The 17,248-nt window shown below is 41.0% G+C and overlaps 1 protein-coding gene across 2 annotated transcripts in view; it reads left to right on the forward strand.

Moving 5' to 3' along the window:
- The window catches only part of MPP2 (MAGUK p55 scaffold protein 2), a 38,258-nt gene extending 21,010 nt beyond the window's left edge, over nt 1-17,248 (forward strand). For both annotated transcript variants that reach the window (XM_075177237.1, XM_075177238.1), the window contains 5 exons: nt 78-146; nt 2,795-2,956; nt 11,508-11,710; nt 13,245-13,373; nt 15,308-17,248. In XM_075177237.1, the coding sequence (XP_075033338.1) occupies nt 78-146; nt 2,795-2,956; nt 11,508-11,710; nt 13,245-13,373; nt 15,308-15,484 (740 nt within the window). In that variant the 3' untranslated portion in view covers nt 15,485-17,248. The remainder of the gene's footprint in view (nt 1-77; nt 147-2,794; nt 2,957-11,507; nt 11,711-13,244; nt 13,374-15,307) is intronic.

Genomic DNA, 17,248 nt, shown 5'->3' on the forward strand with positions numbered 1-17,248 from the left:
TCACTGATGACTGTGCATTGTAAGAAGAATTTGACTTTCTATAAATGTTCTGCTTGTAACAAATTATGTGTTTATAGGTGCCCTTTGTGGAAGTATTGGAGGGAAGAAAAAGAAGAGGATTATGTATGTAACCACCAAAAATGCAGGTAAAAATTTGTACAAAAACCTGCAAACTAATATACACAGTTCAATATCATGCCTACCAGCATTCCAGGGTCAACATTAGGGACAGAATACCCCCCCCCCCCACACACACACACACACCACACCCAATCTGACTAAACAACACTCTCATTTGTCTACCCATTTTTAATCCCAAAAATGTAAATAATCCAACAAATGCCGGGCTATTGTCTAGTATGCTATGTGTTCATAAACACTGATGTGGTAATGACTAGCAGGTATGGACCTGTAGTACTACTTATAACCACCAGGTGGTGATGCAGAGCACTTCAATTCAAACCCGTATCCCTATGTTTGCACCATGATACTCCCATTCTGCTATATTTTTTACATTTGGAATCCTCCTTGTAAAATCCTGATGCATGCACACCAGGAAATTTTTGACTTTCTTAAAAGACCTTTTCATGAATTAAAGAACATTTACTGAGTGCAACACAATAAAAAATGTCTGTGTGTATGAGTGTGACTGCTTTGCTAAAGCACACACTCTTCAAAATGTTGCCCTATATAGGCTGCAGTAAAATTTAAAGCATTAGGCACCATGGGGCAACGCACAATAAGTAGGTTAAGGCAAAAAAATGTAAAATGAATAAACATAACCAGTTGGAATGGAAAAATGACCAGCTGTATAGCAGTTTGGTCAATAGGAGTGAAGCATTTGGTATTTGGTTATTGATATCATAGATAACAGTGCAGAAAACTAAGTTTAAAAAAATTAAATAAAAAAAAAAAAAAGAAAAGAAAAAATATAAATTAGATCAAGTGAAATTAAATAACATCAAAATAAAATTAAGGTAAGAATATAGAACTGAAATCGAAAAATAAAAATAAATAATGAAATAAATAAAATAGCACTAAGCAGAACTATGTATGTATATTTGAAGTTTGAACAGTCAGAGAATGCAATCCATTGATTGGGGTGTGTACTACTGATCCCAGCTGTCCAGGAGGAAAGGTCTTGTTTGTAGCATTATTATGATATTTATCTGTACTGATGGGTGGTGTGCAGGTTACCCTCAGTATATATGTATATAAGTGCAAAAAAAGTCTTAGTAAAATTGGTTTATTACATAGCAATAAAGACAATATAGAACATACAATTAAGTTTCAGAGGACAGGTGTAGAGACAGATTAAGACTCAGTGGTCTGATTCAGGCCTCCACCCCCTCTCCTCCGATATGTCACTGCAAAATATATACATACAATCATACACACATAATACATATATACCATAGCATGTAACACAACTACGTACTCTTGATTGCCTCTGCTCTAATCCAGAGATCTCCTTCTGCACAGCTGGTTCTCTGAATCAGAGTCCTCAGATCTGCAAAGGCACAAAAGTGATGGCGGTATATATATTGGTGTTACTATAAAGTTGCCATTGTAAAAACAGCTTCCACTTGTACAATCATTATGAACAGTGAGGGAGATTTGAGCAGAGGACTCTGGCAGGAGGGAAGATAATAAGCTCTGTTTTGGACATGTTGAGTTTTAGGTAGCGATGGGACATCCACGTGGAGACAGTTGATTACACAAGATAGTACAGAAGGGGAGAGGTCAGGGAAGATATACAGATTTGGATGTAATCAGTGTAGAGGTGGTACTGGAGGCCGAATGAGCGAATTAGTGCCCCTAAAGAAGAGGTGTACATTGAAAAAAAGTAAAGGGCCAAAAACAGAGCCTTGTGGGACCCCAACAGATAGTGGGAGTGGAGGGGAGGATGTGCCAGAGGTAGGAACACTAAATGAGCGGTTCGATTGGTAGGAAGTGAACCAGGAAAGAACTGTGTCACGAAGGTCAATGGAGTGAAGGGTGTGTGGGAGAAGATGGTGATCAAGTGTCAAAAGCAACAGAGAGGTCCAGGAGAATGAGTATTGAAAAATGACCCTTAGACTTTGCAGTAAGTAGATCATTGATCACTTCTGTGAGATCAGTTTCGGTGGAATGTTGGGGACGGAAGCCTGATTGCTGAGAGTCGAGAATGGAATGAGAGGAGAAAAAAATGAGACAGTCGTTTGTACACTAATCGTTCAAGTAGTTTGAAGGGAACGTGGAGGAGAGAAATAGGGAGGCAGTTGGAAAGAGAGGCAGTGTCAAGAAATGTTTTTTTTAGAATTGGTGAGATGAGCGCATGTTTAAAGGAGGATGGAAAAGTGCCAGTGGAGAGAGACAGGATGAGGAGGTGAGTTAGAGGTGGGCATGCAATGGAGGAGAGGGAGTGGAGAAGTTTGGAGGGTACAGGGTCGAGGGGACTTGTTGTAAGGTGAGATGATGAGTACAGAGACTGTCTTTAGTTACTGGAGAGAATGAATTAAGGGTTGATTGGGGAGTATAGGTGAAGGTGGGTAGAGTGGATGGAATCAGTGGAATTTGGCATGAAGAAAGGTGGCAAAATCATGGGCTATGTGGAAGGAAGGGGAGGAGGTGCAGGTGGGCAGAGAAGTGAGTAAAGCTTTAAAGTATATCCATGAACACAGTGAATGCAAATTGATAATCAATCTCATGAATTTCATAATATAAAATGACTGCCTCCACTTTCTCCTGTCTACGCGTCCACCTTATTGCCGAACAAATGTCTTTTAATCTATCATTCCTTTCTGTCCTGCAGAATTTGACCGTCATGAATTGCTCATATATGAAGAGGTTGCAAAGATGCCCCCGTTCCGCAGAAAGACCCTCATTCTGATTGGAGCACAGGGTGTGGGCAGGAGAAGCTTGAAGAACAAGCTGCTGACCTCTGACCCTTTACGATATGGCACCACTACACCATGTGAGCGTCTTTTCATCTAGCTCTAGTAAAGTGCAGATGTCGATACACTGTATTTAATTATTCATTTTTGTACTTATTGTGATTCTCATTTAGGGACCTATTTACTAATCAAAGTTTGATTCTGCAAAAAACTACAATTCTTTATTGATACTTATCACGGCTATTTAATGAAGTTCTCTCGGTGGGACAGCGGCAGCGAAAATTGCCTGTCCCAACCAATGATTTCTCCAGCAGAGAGAACTTCCACCCAGCATTACAGCCACGGCAAAAGTTATCTCATCCTTCCTTGGCCAGCACTGACCTTGTGCATCCTTAGTATTCATGGCAGTGTAGAGTGCTTTCACATGGAGGATGAAATCACATTAACCCCTTTTGCCAGAATGCAGATCTGTCATATTGAAAATATATCCCTGCTGGGTGGGTAAAATAGTGCGATGATCAGAAAGAAAAGCAGTAATTCTTTAGCACGTTCATACTTGGAATAAGTGGTATGATACAAAATAATATACTTGAAATAATATAAATGGAAACAATTGCATTCATTGAGCAACAAAAAACATATCCACTACTTGCTGCTCTGTATGATACACAGTGCAGTAAAAACATGAAGAGCCATGGTGGCATCAGACTTCACCAGAGAATGCTCACTGCTTAGTCTACTGCTAACAGCACCCAACCTTAGAGTAGTCAGTGGTTACAATGCTAAAGTTGCATTTCCTATTAAGCAGTTCACTCTATGGGGTAAATTTATCAAGCTGCTGGTTTGAAAAAGTGGAGATATTGCCTATAGCAACCAATCAGACTCTAGCTGTCATTTTGTAGAATGTACTAAATAAATGATAACTAGAATCTGATTGTTCGCTATAGGCAACATCTCCACTTTTTCAAACCCATAGCTTGATAAATATACCCCTATGAGTTTTAGAACCGATTCTTCAAACCGGTTTCAGAATTCATATATAGCCAGTTAGTGCATTTCTGGTATTAAAACATGATTCTGAAGGCCAATAAATAACACTTCTAACTGAACAGTGGATTTCAATCTGCCTTTGTAAAGTACACACAGTCTTTTCTGTCCAGGAAAAATATAATCAATTCGCCTACATCTGGATACTCTAGAAAATTCACAGGGTGCTCAACATGTCCATCAAGTCCAACCTACTTCCACTTTAGAGCCATCCCCTACATTTATTTAATATTTAAATTTTTTCTCCTGAAATATTGCTTGGTTCAGTCTCACATATGGCTTAAATTCATCATGAGCGTGGCAGGACATCGACAGGACTGAACCATGGCACTTTTGTGTGTTGGAATGAATTTATCACATTGCTCAAAGTGAGCCTAAAACTGTGCCTTCTTGTATAAAGCATCCTGAACGAGATAGGCATTTCATTGAAAGTATGGGCACAAGGAATCTCTGACCAGCCAGAGAATTCAAATCCTTTTGTGGGTAGGAAAAGAGCATTTACATTTACAACTGAGGACGCCTCCCTAAATGTATTTTCTTCATTCCTGCTAGAGATGGTCACTGACCCCCGTGTTTTGGTTTTGGATTCGGTTTTGGATCTGGATTACCGTCGTGTTTTGGTTTTGGTTTTGGTTTTGCAAAACCGCCATTGCGTGTTTTGGTTTTGGTTTTGGTTTTGTTTGGTTTTGTTTTGCTATTTTTTGGGAAAATCCATGTTTTTGGGCCTAAATTAACCCAATTTAGTGCTCCAACTGTTTTAGAGACAAGTAATCTAATTGTTGAGGTAATAAATCATCCAAAAAAACAGTTTAATTCTTCGTTGGTAGGCCTATTCTACACACAAAACAGATTGTCTTCCTCTCCATCTATGCATATTGGCAATGCAGCCATCGTCTTTGAATGTATATTACACCCTACACTTATAGTTAAATATGTAAAGAAATGGAAAAAGCCAGTTTGGTTTCTGTCTCTCAAGGCCCCCCTCCACTTGTATAAAATACCAAAATATTCAGCCATTATAGACTGTACAATATTAATTGACATGGAGAAAGCCAGTTTGGTTTCTGTCTCTCTAGGCCCCCCTCCACTTGTATAAAATACTAAAAAATTCAGCCATTATAGACTGTACAATATTAATTGACATGGAGAAAGACAGTTTGGGGTCACTCTGTCTCTCTAGGCCCCCCTCCACTTGTATAAAATACCAAAAAATTCAGCCATTATAGACTGTACAATATTAATTGACATGGAGAAAGCCAGTTTGGTTTCTGTCTCTCTAGGCCCCCCTCCACTTGTATAAAATACTAAAAAATTCAGCCATTATAGACTGTACAATATTAATTGACATGGAGAAAGACAGTTTGGGGTCACTCTGTCTCTCTAGGCCCCCCTCCACTTGTATAAAATACCAAAAAATTCAGCCATTATAGACTGTACAATATTAATTGACATGGAGAAAGCCAGTTTGGTTTCTGTCTCTCTAGGCCCCCCTCCACTTGTATAAAATACTAAAAAATTCAGCCATTATAGACTGTACAATATTATGAAAAATGGACAAAGCCAGTTTAGGGTCACTCTGTCTATGACACCCTACCCTTAAGGATAAATTGCCCTAACAGCAGCCTTTCAAGATGGTATGTGATATGGAAATGCCACAAGTCCCTTTCCTCTTTGGGGGTAGATTGCACCCTACACTTACATAGAAAGTTTTAAAAAGATGTTATCGGCATCATCTTCAGCTTCATCCTCACCCTCATCAGTGTGTACGTCATCATCACAGACTATCAATTCATCGCCGCTTGAATCCGCCATTAGAGAACAGTCAGTGCTTGGATGTCTTGGATGGTGAAGGCCTTCCTCGTGGAAGATGTAGTTCATTTTTATAAACATCATTTTCTCCACATTTTTGGGAAGTAACCTTCTACGGCGATCACTGACTAAGTTCCCTGCTGTGCTGAACACTCGTTCAGAGTACACACTGGAGGGTGGGCAGCTTAGGTATTGCAAAGCAAGTTTGTACATGGGTTTCCAAATGGCCTGCTTTTCTTCCCAGTAAGGAAAGGGACTGTCTGACATTTCCATATCAACTACCTCTTGAAAGTAATCCTCCACCATCCTTTGCATGTTTATACTCATATTGGATGGAGTTATGGGCAAAGTGACACATTTTTTTGAAAAATCCTTCAAACCAGCCCAGATGTTAAATTGTTCTCGTCTGCCCCCTGTGTCTTCCCTGCTTCTTTTTTGGAAATTTAATTTTTTACGAGCAACAGCTTGAGAAAGTGAAGGAGGACACGTCGTCAAGCCGAGGCCCAGTTCAGCGGCCAACTTGCTGAGCAATAGCTCCTTGCAAAAGTTCACATCTCGCTCATTTACAAGTAAAGACTCAATGTAGGTTTTAAACCTTGGATCAAGCACAGTGGCCAAAACGTACTGATCCGAGTTCAAGATCTTAATAACTCGAGGATCATTGTGAAGCGAATTAAGTACTTGATCGACAAGGCCAACATACTTTGCTGAATTGCTTGCTTTCAGCTCCTCCTTCATTTTCTCAAGCTGCTTTTCCAATAGTCTAATTAAAGGAATGACTTGGCTCAAACTAGCAGAGTCTGCACTGACCTCACATGTCACAACTTCAAATGGTTTCAGCACCTTGCACAGCACTGAAAGGATTCCCCACTGTGCAAGAGTGAAATACATCCCCCCTCCTTTCCCAATGTCATGACTTGTGCAATATGCTTGGATGGCTTTGCGCTGTTCCTCCATCCTCTGAAGCATGTACAGGGTGGAATTCCACCGAGTTACCACCTCTTGCTTAAGTTGGTGGCAGGGCAAGTTAAACTGCTCTTGGAGCTGCTGTAATCTCCTACATGCTGTGGCTGAATGCCTGAAATGGCCTGAAATTTTACGGGCCACCGAAAGCATCTCCTGCACCTCACGGTTATTTCGTAGGAAGCTCTGCACCACCAAGTTGATGGTGTGAGCAAAACAGGGAATATGTTGGAAATCACCCAGCTGTAATGCTCGCACTATATTGTTGGCGTTATCTGAAATGACATACCCTGGGGAGAGTCCGAGTGGTATAAGCCATGCATCAATCACATCTCTCAGTTTGCGTAACAAATTGTCAGCCGTATGCCTGTTAGTGAAGCCGGTGATACAAAGAGTGGCCTGCCTGTGACAAATGTTACGTAGTGGTGTACATGCTGCTGCTGTTCCTGCTGGTGAAGGTGAATGACCAACCCAGTGGGCTGTCACAGTCATATAGTCTTTGGTTTGGCCACTTCCACTTGTCCACATATCTGTGGTTAAGTGAACAGTGGGCAGAATGGCATTTTTCAGCGCAATCTCTACATTTTTACACACTTTTTGGTATAGTTGTGGAATAGCTTTACGGGAGAAATGGTGTCGCGATGGAATTCTGTAACGCGGACACAAAACCTCAATTAACTGTGAAAAACCAGCTGCGTTTATTGTGGAGATTGGACGCAGATCTAACACTAACATTGCAGCCATGGCGTCTGTGATTCGCTTGGCGACTGGGTGACTGCTGTCATATTTGCTTCCCCTCGCAAATGATTGTTTCACAGTTAATTGCTGAAATGTAGGACTGCTCATTTTATTCACCTGCCTCTGGGATGACGATTCACCCCCAGCAGCAGCAACAGCAGCAGCAGGACTAACGCTTTCTTCAGAGGAATCAATAATAGTGCCGGAGTCATCCAGCCTTAAGTGGGATGCCGGGCTAACTCCGAGCGCTACTGAGGATATTGATGAGGATGGTGTGGTGGGTGTATTTTGTAGCCGTCGGTATGTCGGTGAGCGGAGGGTCTTAGCTGATGAGGGAGTGCTTGTATTCTTTTGGGAAGAACTTTCAGCTTTTCCCAACACTTTGCCATGAACTCTCGTTAAATGGCGTAACATAGACGAGGTTCCAAGATGGTTAAGGTCCCTCCCTCGACTGACTGTGGCTTCACATACACTACAAATGGCTATACAATTGTTGTCTGGATTTGGGTAGAAATAATTCCACACATAAGAAGTGGATTTTTTTGTTTTATGCCCAGGCATGACAATGGCCTTTTTCTTGTCACGTGCCAGAACTGCTGCCACTGGTGCAGGACTTACACAAACAACCTCATCCTCATCAACATCCTCATTAGCGCCCTCGTCGCCTACACAAATCTCCCCCTCATCCTCTTCTAATTCCAAAGTGGCATCCTCAATTTGGGTATCACCGGCTACACTCGGGCTATTAAGGCACACATCAGCAGAATGCTCACGATTAGACATCCCACTGTTGGATGGACTCTCCACAGGGATTGTTGTCATTTGTGAATCAGAGCAAATATTCTCCTGTAATGCCTCACTGGTATCTTGCAGCTCAGCTTTGACGCGTAACAGTAGTTGTGCACCAATTGTAGCCTGGGTAACTTTTTGGGATCTGCCACTAATAGCCAAAGGTGAAGGCCTCATTCTCTCTTTGCCACTGCGTGTGTAGAATGGCATGCTTGCAATTTTTTTTTTATCGTCACTTAACTTTTGCTCAGTTACACTTCTTTTTCGCTTCAATACAGTAAATTTTTTTTTGGTTTTTGTTTTTTGCACTAATTTGAAAACACTCTGTTGTTTGACATCGCCTTGGCCAGATGACGTACTGGGAACACTAACATCAGGACTGGTGACAGAACCTGGTTGCTCATTTAGATCATATGTGGACTGCTTTGAATCCATTCTGAGCGCAAACCACTGGGGAGTGCTAAAAATTATTGAGTAGATACTGCTGACAGATATGACTTTTGACAGCCAGAAATATTAATGCACAATTAGGGAGGACACCCCAAAAACACTGAGGAGTGCTAAAAATTATTGAGTAGATACTGCTGACAGATATGACTTTTGACAGCCAGAAATATTAATGCACAATTAGGGAGGACACCCCAAAAACACTGAGGAGTGCTAAAAATTATTGAGTAGATACTGCTGACAGATATGACTTTTGACAGCCAGAAATATTAATGCACAATTAGGGAGGACACCCCAAAAACACTGAGGAGTGCTAAAAATTATTGAGTAGATACTGCTGACAGATATGACTTTTGACAGCCAGAAATATTAATGCACAATTAGGGAGGACACCCCAAAAACACTGAGGAGTGCTAAAAATTATTGAGTAGATACTGCTGACAGATATGACTTTTGACAGCCAGAAATATTAATGCACAATTAGGGAGGACACCCCAAAAACACTGAGGAGTGCTAAAAATTATTGAGTAGATACTGCTGACAGATATGACTTTTGACAGCCAGAAATATTAATGCACAATTAGGGAGGACACCCCAAAAACACTGAGGAGTGCTAAAAATTATTGAGTAGATACTGCTGACAGATATGACTTTTGACAGCCAGAAATATTAATGCACAATTAGGGAGGACACCCCAAAAACACTGAGGAGTGCTAAAAATTATTGAGTAGATACTGCTGACAGATATGACTTTTGACAGCCAGAAATATTAATGCACAATTAGGGAGGACACCCCAAAAACACTGAGGAGTGCTAAAAATTATTGAGTAGATACTGCTGACAGATATGACTTTTGACAGCCAGAAATATTAATGCACAATTAGGGAGGACACCCCAAAAACACTGAGGAGTGCTAAAAATTATTGAGTAGATACTGCTGACAGATATGACTTTTGACAGCCAGAAATATTAATGCACAATTAGGGAGGACACCCCAAAAACACTGAGGAGTGCTAAAAATTATTGAGTAGATACTGCTGACAGATATGACTTTTGACAGCCAGAAATATTAATGCACAATTAGGGAGGACACCCCAAAAACACTGAGGAGTGCTAAAAATTATTGAGTAGATACTGCTGACAGATATGACTTTTGACAGCCAGAAATATTAATGCACAATTAGGGAGGACACCCCAAAAACACTGAGGAGTGCTAAAAATTATTGAGTAGATACTGCTGACAGATATGACTTTTGACAGCCAGAAATATTAATGCACAATTAGGGAGGACACCCCAAAAACACTGAGGTGTGCTACAAATTATTTAGTAGATACTGCTGACAGATATGACTTTTGACAGCCAGAAATATTAATGCACAATTATGGGGGACACCCCAAAAGCGCTGGGGAGTGCCAAATATGAAGAAAAAATAATAAACCTCTATCCTCCTCTCTGCACTAGCGATTTTGGTTAGAGCAATTGCAAGAACAATATGGTATTCTCTGTCCCTGCTCTAATTAGCCTATGACTACACCCTGCTCTCTCCCTCTGTCAAATGGCGATGGATTGCTGTGGAGGCGTGTATTTATAAAGTTGAAGTATCGCGAGAACCGAGTCCCGAGATCCGACGACGTCACAATGACGTTCGGCCTCGATTTGGATTCGGAATGGGCGGGAGAGTACCGAGCTGCTCAGCTCGGTACTCGGATACCCAAAGTTCGGGTGGGTTCGGTTCTCGGAGAACCGGACCCGCCCATCTCTAATTCCTGCACACTTATTTGAATAATGCCATAGCTCAAAACCAAATCTTGAGTTGTTTTGATATTCTGGCTTGCAAGTCCATGCGCTTCTCTGCAAAAATTGATGCATCTGAGTAAAAGTAGAAAAGAGCATTTGCACATTAGAGGATGAGTGTTTGTGATTTGTTTTTCAAGACATATTAAGAGAGTCTAAAAGGGCCTCTGAAGGGCTGTTCATGCTGTAAAAAATACTCTTAAGATTGAACGTTACCAAACAGTATTGTTCACAAACATCACTTTTGCGCATTCAGCCAATTGTGTTAACGTAATGCAGTGTTTGACTTCACCCAACCATCCATGATGTGACATTTTGACACATACACTCATTGTTATATTAAAAGATAACTCCAGTTTCCAATAAAGTTTTATCCGAACCTCCCTACACTCATGATATTGAATATTTGCTTGATAAGTACTTTACCTGCTATACTCTCCAATACCTGGGATGGGTGAGACCCACTAGCTCACTTCGATAATAAGAAGAACTAGTATACTTTAACATGCAGTCGCAGTCAGGCAGACAAATTACGTGAAGTGTGTTAGTTAAAATACAATGCATTTCTTTACATTTGGTTTTATTATTGAATGGGGTGCTTTTGGGAACTTTGGTTTTTTTTAGCACACTGATCCCTTTGCAAAATATGTTTTACAAAACTATAATATAACCTAAAAGAAAGCTGAAAGTGTGTCTGTGCAGTTTTTACTACACTTAAGCTTTCAATCCTGATATCCTACTTTATATAACTGGTACTCATGTTAGTTTACTTAGACTCAAAAAATACAAGTTACTGAGATGCTCACAATTGGCTTTCAAGTGTCATCTCCAGACGTATTGAATGTGGTTGAGACAGCAACAAATTGTGACAGCACATTATGTAAATGAAGAATCTTGTCAGCAGTGAAGCATCATGATGTTATTCTGTGGTCCATAAAAGCGAGCAAGGAAATTCAGATATTAACCCAGAAAGTGGCGTCTCCTCAGGGTGTATGACACAAGGATTCACCCACGCATTCTCTCACATTCTTTTTTACTTACAGACACATCTAGGAAGAGGAAGGATGGAGAGTGGGATGGTCAGTCGTACTCCTTTGTGTCCCGTGCAGAGATGGAGCAGGACATTAAGGCTGCCCGCTATTTGGAGCATGGAGAATATGAGGGAAATCTGTACGGCACAAAGATCAGCTCCATACAGGAAGTGGTGGCATTAGGAAAAATGTGCGTTCTGGATGTCAATCCACAGGTGAGGAAGCTACAATATTAGGAAATTAAATCCTTTAGTTTCCACCAGTACTCATAAAGTTATATTTTTTTTACTTAAACTTTTATGGAGTTAAACCTATTGATTGCAATTTAATCCTTTATTTGAATATGTAAAATGTTTTTTTAAACGGCAACTGACATTGATTTAACAAAGTTAGTGTTAAATATTTTCATTAATTGAGGGAATGGATTGCTCTGACCATTATATTTTCAGCACATTGGACAGAGCTTAGGAATATTTATTGACTTAGGTCCTCATTTAGTGATGGGCGTAAGTCTAACTGTTGTCTGCAAACATGCAGTAATAGGAAGTAGAATTTTAAATGTAACTTGCACTTGAAGCATCTTACACTTGGAGAGGTGACTCAGTGTTGTGCAAGCACAAGTTACTTCCAGTTGGGGTGTGCACGTGTAAGTGCTGTCTGCCCCTGGTGATGCAGCCTAAAGTAGGTCATATCTCCAGATAAGAGAGGGGAGTACATGAAGATTAGTTTTGATGATGATGGTGATCATGATCATCAGCACGTATTTTTACTGTGTTGTAAAAGAATAAATATAAGCTGCAGGGCCGGTAGCAAATCTTGAACCTACCACTCCCCCCCCCACTCCCTCCACACACACAATTCCGACTTCTTAGCCCCTCACACACTTGACATTTGTAAAAGAAAAAGAAAAATAATATCTCTTACAACTGGCTGGCTGCTAAGGCTGCAGTCCAGATGCACTGATGGCCAGATGCACTGATGGCCAGATGCACTGATGTCCAGATGTAATGATGTCTGAAGCAGAATACTGTCCAGGAGCAAACACAGGGTCTCTAGAGAAGAGGCTCCAAATGTTAAATTTCAGAACAAAGCAAAAAATAGTTCTTCATATCACTCATCTGTTACATACAGACACATTCCCCGCTGCCCACCAGCTATTCTCACATATGCCCCCTGCCCAACAGCTATTCTTACACGTCACCCATACCCATCAGCTTTTGTCACACATGCCACATTCATTCCTCCAACTTTTTCACCCATGCCCTAGCCAGTTTTTTTCACCCATGTCCCCCTTCTCACCAGTTTCTGTAGACCCTCTTCCCTCCATGTTCTGTAGCCCTCTCTTTCCACTTTTTCTATAGCCCCCTCTCCCCCCTAATTTTCTCCAGCCCCCTCTCTCCACGTTTTCTGTAGCTCCCTCTCCCCCCGTTTGCTCCAACCACTTCTCCATCCGTTTTAATGTAAGTACCGTTTCTTCTTTTCTCCTTGTCCGCATCTCTGCTTCTTCTTTCTTGCTTCTTCTTCCTGGAGCCTTTTGGGTCCTCTCCGTTGGCAACGTCATGACACTATCAGGAGCCCTGCACCGGAGGGATGTGGAAGTTGTGTTATGTGACCAAATAGACACTAGGGCTAATTGCATGTTAATTGTACACCTGATGGAAATACATGTATTATTAATAATAATAATATAAACAGCAAATTGCAGCTATGGTTGTTTCTAACTAATGCACACCTGAATTTCTTCCTCAGGCGGTGAAGGTACTCAGGACTGCCGAGTTTGTACCATATGTCGTGTTTATTGGGGCTCCAGACTTTCAGACCCTGAAATCTAATAATCAGGGAGCAGTGGAGGCCGGTCTGACAGCCAAACAGCTATCGGTAATTGCCAGTGCATGTAATGTTGCATATGTGTGTTTAGTAGTTATCAGGTGTCAGATGTCCATTACTCAAATGAGTGCACTGTACATGCGATAGCAGACACTGTCTTATGCAGTTGATTATAAGCACTTTGTTCATGAAAATATCATAATGTCTCTGTTGCTTGTTCTTCCTCTTTCCCTTGACATACCCACTAATATCTACTGCCAATGTGGTCCCTGAATTACCTTTATTCCCACTTTACCATGTACACCACGCCAATTTCTTTTCCATGGTAGCTTATATACAAGGGAGTTGATTCAGAGTTAGGTGCAGAATTTGCATCGGATCTAACCATGTTGCACTGTAAAGGTGCAAATGCAAACATTGTTTTACATGCAGGGCAAACACTTTATGCTCTTGGATGGAGCCCACACATACTGACCAGCCATATTTTGACACTGCACTTTAGAGTTGTCATCCCCCGTGGCCCCTTCACACACCCTCACAACTCTCAGTCAGTTTATACATTTCACATTTACCCTGTTGCAACACAAAGGGGCTCTTTTAGAGTTCACTGCAGTTTGCAACTTGAACATACACATAAAATGCGGCCCGCAAATTTTTTCTTTGGCTGCTTACTAGGTACAACAGACTAGATATGATGATGATGATGATGGCTTGCGTTTTAAATGTGTATTAAAATAAATATGTAAAATAAGCAAAAACAGTGTGACTTTTAGATCTACAAGTACCAGCATACCCATGGGTGCCAGAATATACTAAGTGCCGGCATGTCCTGGCATCCAGACACATAGTAAAGAACTAAAAATACACACACCATATTAAGTCTTTTACTTTAAATAAACAGTCACCCAATTCCTCATTTCCCACTTTATTGTACGCTGTAGTTCTACAAGTGCCAACATACCCAAGCAGTTTATGGCTGCCCCTGCTTGCAGCATGGGTTTGTTCTTCCCTATGGTAGCTGTGCCCCTAGTAATTCAGCACCATGGTGAGCAGGCCGCGGCTCAGTCCCTCTATGACATGGGATCCCACGCTGCTGGTTTATAGTGGGGCCAGCCCAGCCTGTCATAGTCTGATGCTAGCTGAAGCTTTTGCAGTGGGATCCCATGTTTGCCCCACCATATTAGCTGTAACCAGTATGAGCACTGGTGCTTGTTTAGCTTTTTTTGGGTGGGGGACACTATTTTTTAAAATGTATTTAATTCATCTTTTTTAAAACTTGATGACCATCAGCAGCTGCACGGATCTATGCACCAGGGGTGAGCATCTACAAGATAAAGGCATTTCTGGAGTTGCGACCTGCTCAGAATAGTGCGCATGTCCTGGGGTCATGTAAAGCTTACCTGTGCTTGCCCCTACTGTACTAAAGTTGCTCTTAGATGCCCCTGCTTCACCAGGACTAGAGGCCACAATTGCAATGTACGTGAAAATCACAATTTCATGTTGCATGTTGAAACGTGTCAAAGTCTAAATTTTGCTCTTGAAATGTATGCCCAACTATAAATGAGGGCCAAGATATTTTTCCAGCTACAAATTTTTCACCCAGGAGCTGGATTTGCTCTACATCAGCCTTAATCTAAACAACCCTTTTTTTATTAATTCAATATTCATAAACTAGTGCTTTTAGTTTTTTTTTTTGTTTTGTTTTGGGTTTTTTTTGCTTTTAGTCTGCGTTCTCATGAATATTGTTTCAACTCACAGAAGTTCTGCCTGTACTTTGTGTAGGTGGCGGGTGCATTGTAAACTCTCACCGCTATTTAAACCATATGCTTCTTCGTGTCCTTTTTTTCATATGATTTTGGCTTTCTATTCCCTCTCTTTAAATCCTTTTGAAGAGCAATAATTGAATATTTGCTTCTGTATCACCTATTTAAATTCAGCATTGATCTTCTTTGTTTCATCACATGTTATAATGGCTTCCCCTGCAGGATGGCGAGCTCCTGCGTATTGTAGAGGAGAGTGAACGCCTTCAGCAGGCCTATGGCCATTACTTCGATCTCAGTCTGGTCAACACAGATCTGGATCAAAGTTTTCAAGAACTGCAAGTGGCCCTGGAGAAACTTCACACTGAGCCACAGTGGGTCCCCGTCAGCTGGGTCTACTAGAATTTTTACCATCTATATATATTCATTCAATAACTGTTTCCTAGAGCCAGACGACAGCATATATAATATAGGGACAGACATCTGGATTCCACCTGGACTTCACCTCCACAAAAATCTTATTTCAGTTTAAATGTACCCTATAGCTGTTAAGTTATCAACATCCTCTCCCATTCTTTCCTTCTACTCTCTCTCTCTCTCTATCTCTGTCTAGTTGATGGTGTCTACCCTTACGCACTATTTGCATCAATTACAAACTCAAGTCGTAGGTAGGATAAAGGTCCATGTTTTAAAAATCATCACCCACTAGTAGCACTTTCCTGAAGGTTGTATATATAAAATAATATTCTTTTTAAGTTATAATATTGCAAACACAATGAAGTAGTGTCTATCACCTCTTAGAGATATCCGTTGTGTTGCCTAATAAAAAAAGAAAAGCCTGAGTGGGTGGTTACGCCATTTCCCTCAATTAACAGAACAGATGTTGTTGAAGGAATTGGCTACCTCGATAAAACTTTTTACAGCTTCCATGTATGCCGAAATGTTCCTTAACGACTTTCATAGAGGCTACCTCTCACTCCATAGTCGAAATAGCATTGTTCTCTCAGTGAACTCTAGATGCCCAGGTGGGGTACGCTTTGCCGATGCTGATATATCCGACGCTGAGGACACCTACAAAAGAAAACCGATTTGAGAAGAAAATGACAAGAATATACACAGACTTACCTGATCAGCGACTGTCCACATATCCGATCCTAGTAGAACACTGACAGGAGGTTCTTCCGAATGCACAGGTGTCCGGCAGTAGTGTCTGAAGTCAGTGCGCCCTCAATGAATTTGTATTTAAAGTTTTAAAGTGGCAATGTCGGGACCCCTCTCTTAACAGTTAACCTGCGTGATCCCGACTCAGCGTTGGATCTATCAGCATCGGCGAAAAGCCTACCATCGAGATGCCCCAAGTGTGGGCACCCCCAGGCAGATTTATATCAATTAAGGCCTTCTGGGCTCGTGTATGGAGCTTTGCGACTGCAGATTTAGTAAATTACTTACATTCACTACTGATTGGGCTATTATGGGCATTCTGCCTCCCGATACGCGGACCTCCGCAGGGGGAGAAGGTTACTTATGGCAATATCTGCTGCGGCTAGGAAATCCGTTCTTCATACGTGGGTTCAGAATTCTCCTCCGACACTCAATTTGTTTAAGGAGAAAATGTATTACCTCCTACGGATGGATTGGCTGGAGGCATCCCCCCAGAAGGGTACATTCACTTGTAAGATTTTTGAAACCTGGGAAAGTTATATTAATATCCTGCCCACCCCACTGCGAGTACAGCTCCGTGATTGTTTCTACCAGACGCTTTGGTTTGAAACTAGAGTATTTCTCCAAGACCCTCCAATCTCCATATAGAAGATTAATGTCAGCCTATCTGTTTTTTTTTCTGGTTTCTCCGCTCCTTGATGTTTGATGTTTTTTTTGGTAGTTATTTGGTATGGCACGGAGTAAAATGTTTTTTTTGTTGACTGCCTTCTCTCCTGGGCAATACTACAATTACAATGTCCTGCAAGTTAATCTTGCTAAAAATTCATAACTTATTTATGCTGGGAATATTTGTATTTGAGAAAGTTAAGATGTTATCTTAACAAGAACAAGATACAACATTGACGAGTCTCCCTGACCGTGCTCACAAAATATGTAATACTATATATGTACATGTCTGTTGATCGTACCTGAAATGATTGTCAATATATAACAGCTATTACTATG

The sequence above is a fragment of the Mixophyes fleayi genome, chromosome 6 (assembly GCF_038048845.1).
Source record: "Mixophyes fleayi isolate aMixFle1 chromosome 6, aMixFle1.hap1, whole genome shotgun sequence".
NCBI classification, from domain to species: Eukaryota; Metazoa; Chordata; class Amphibia; order Anura; family Limnodynastidae; genus Mixophyes; species Mixophyes fleayi.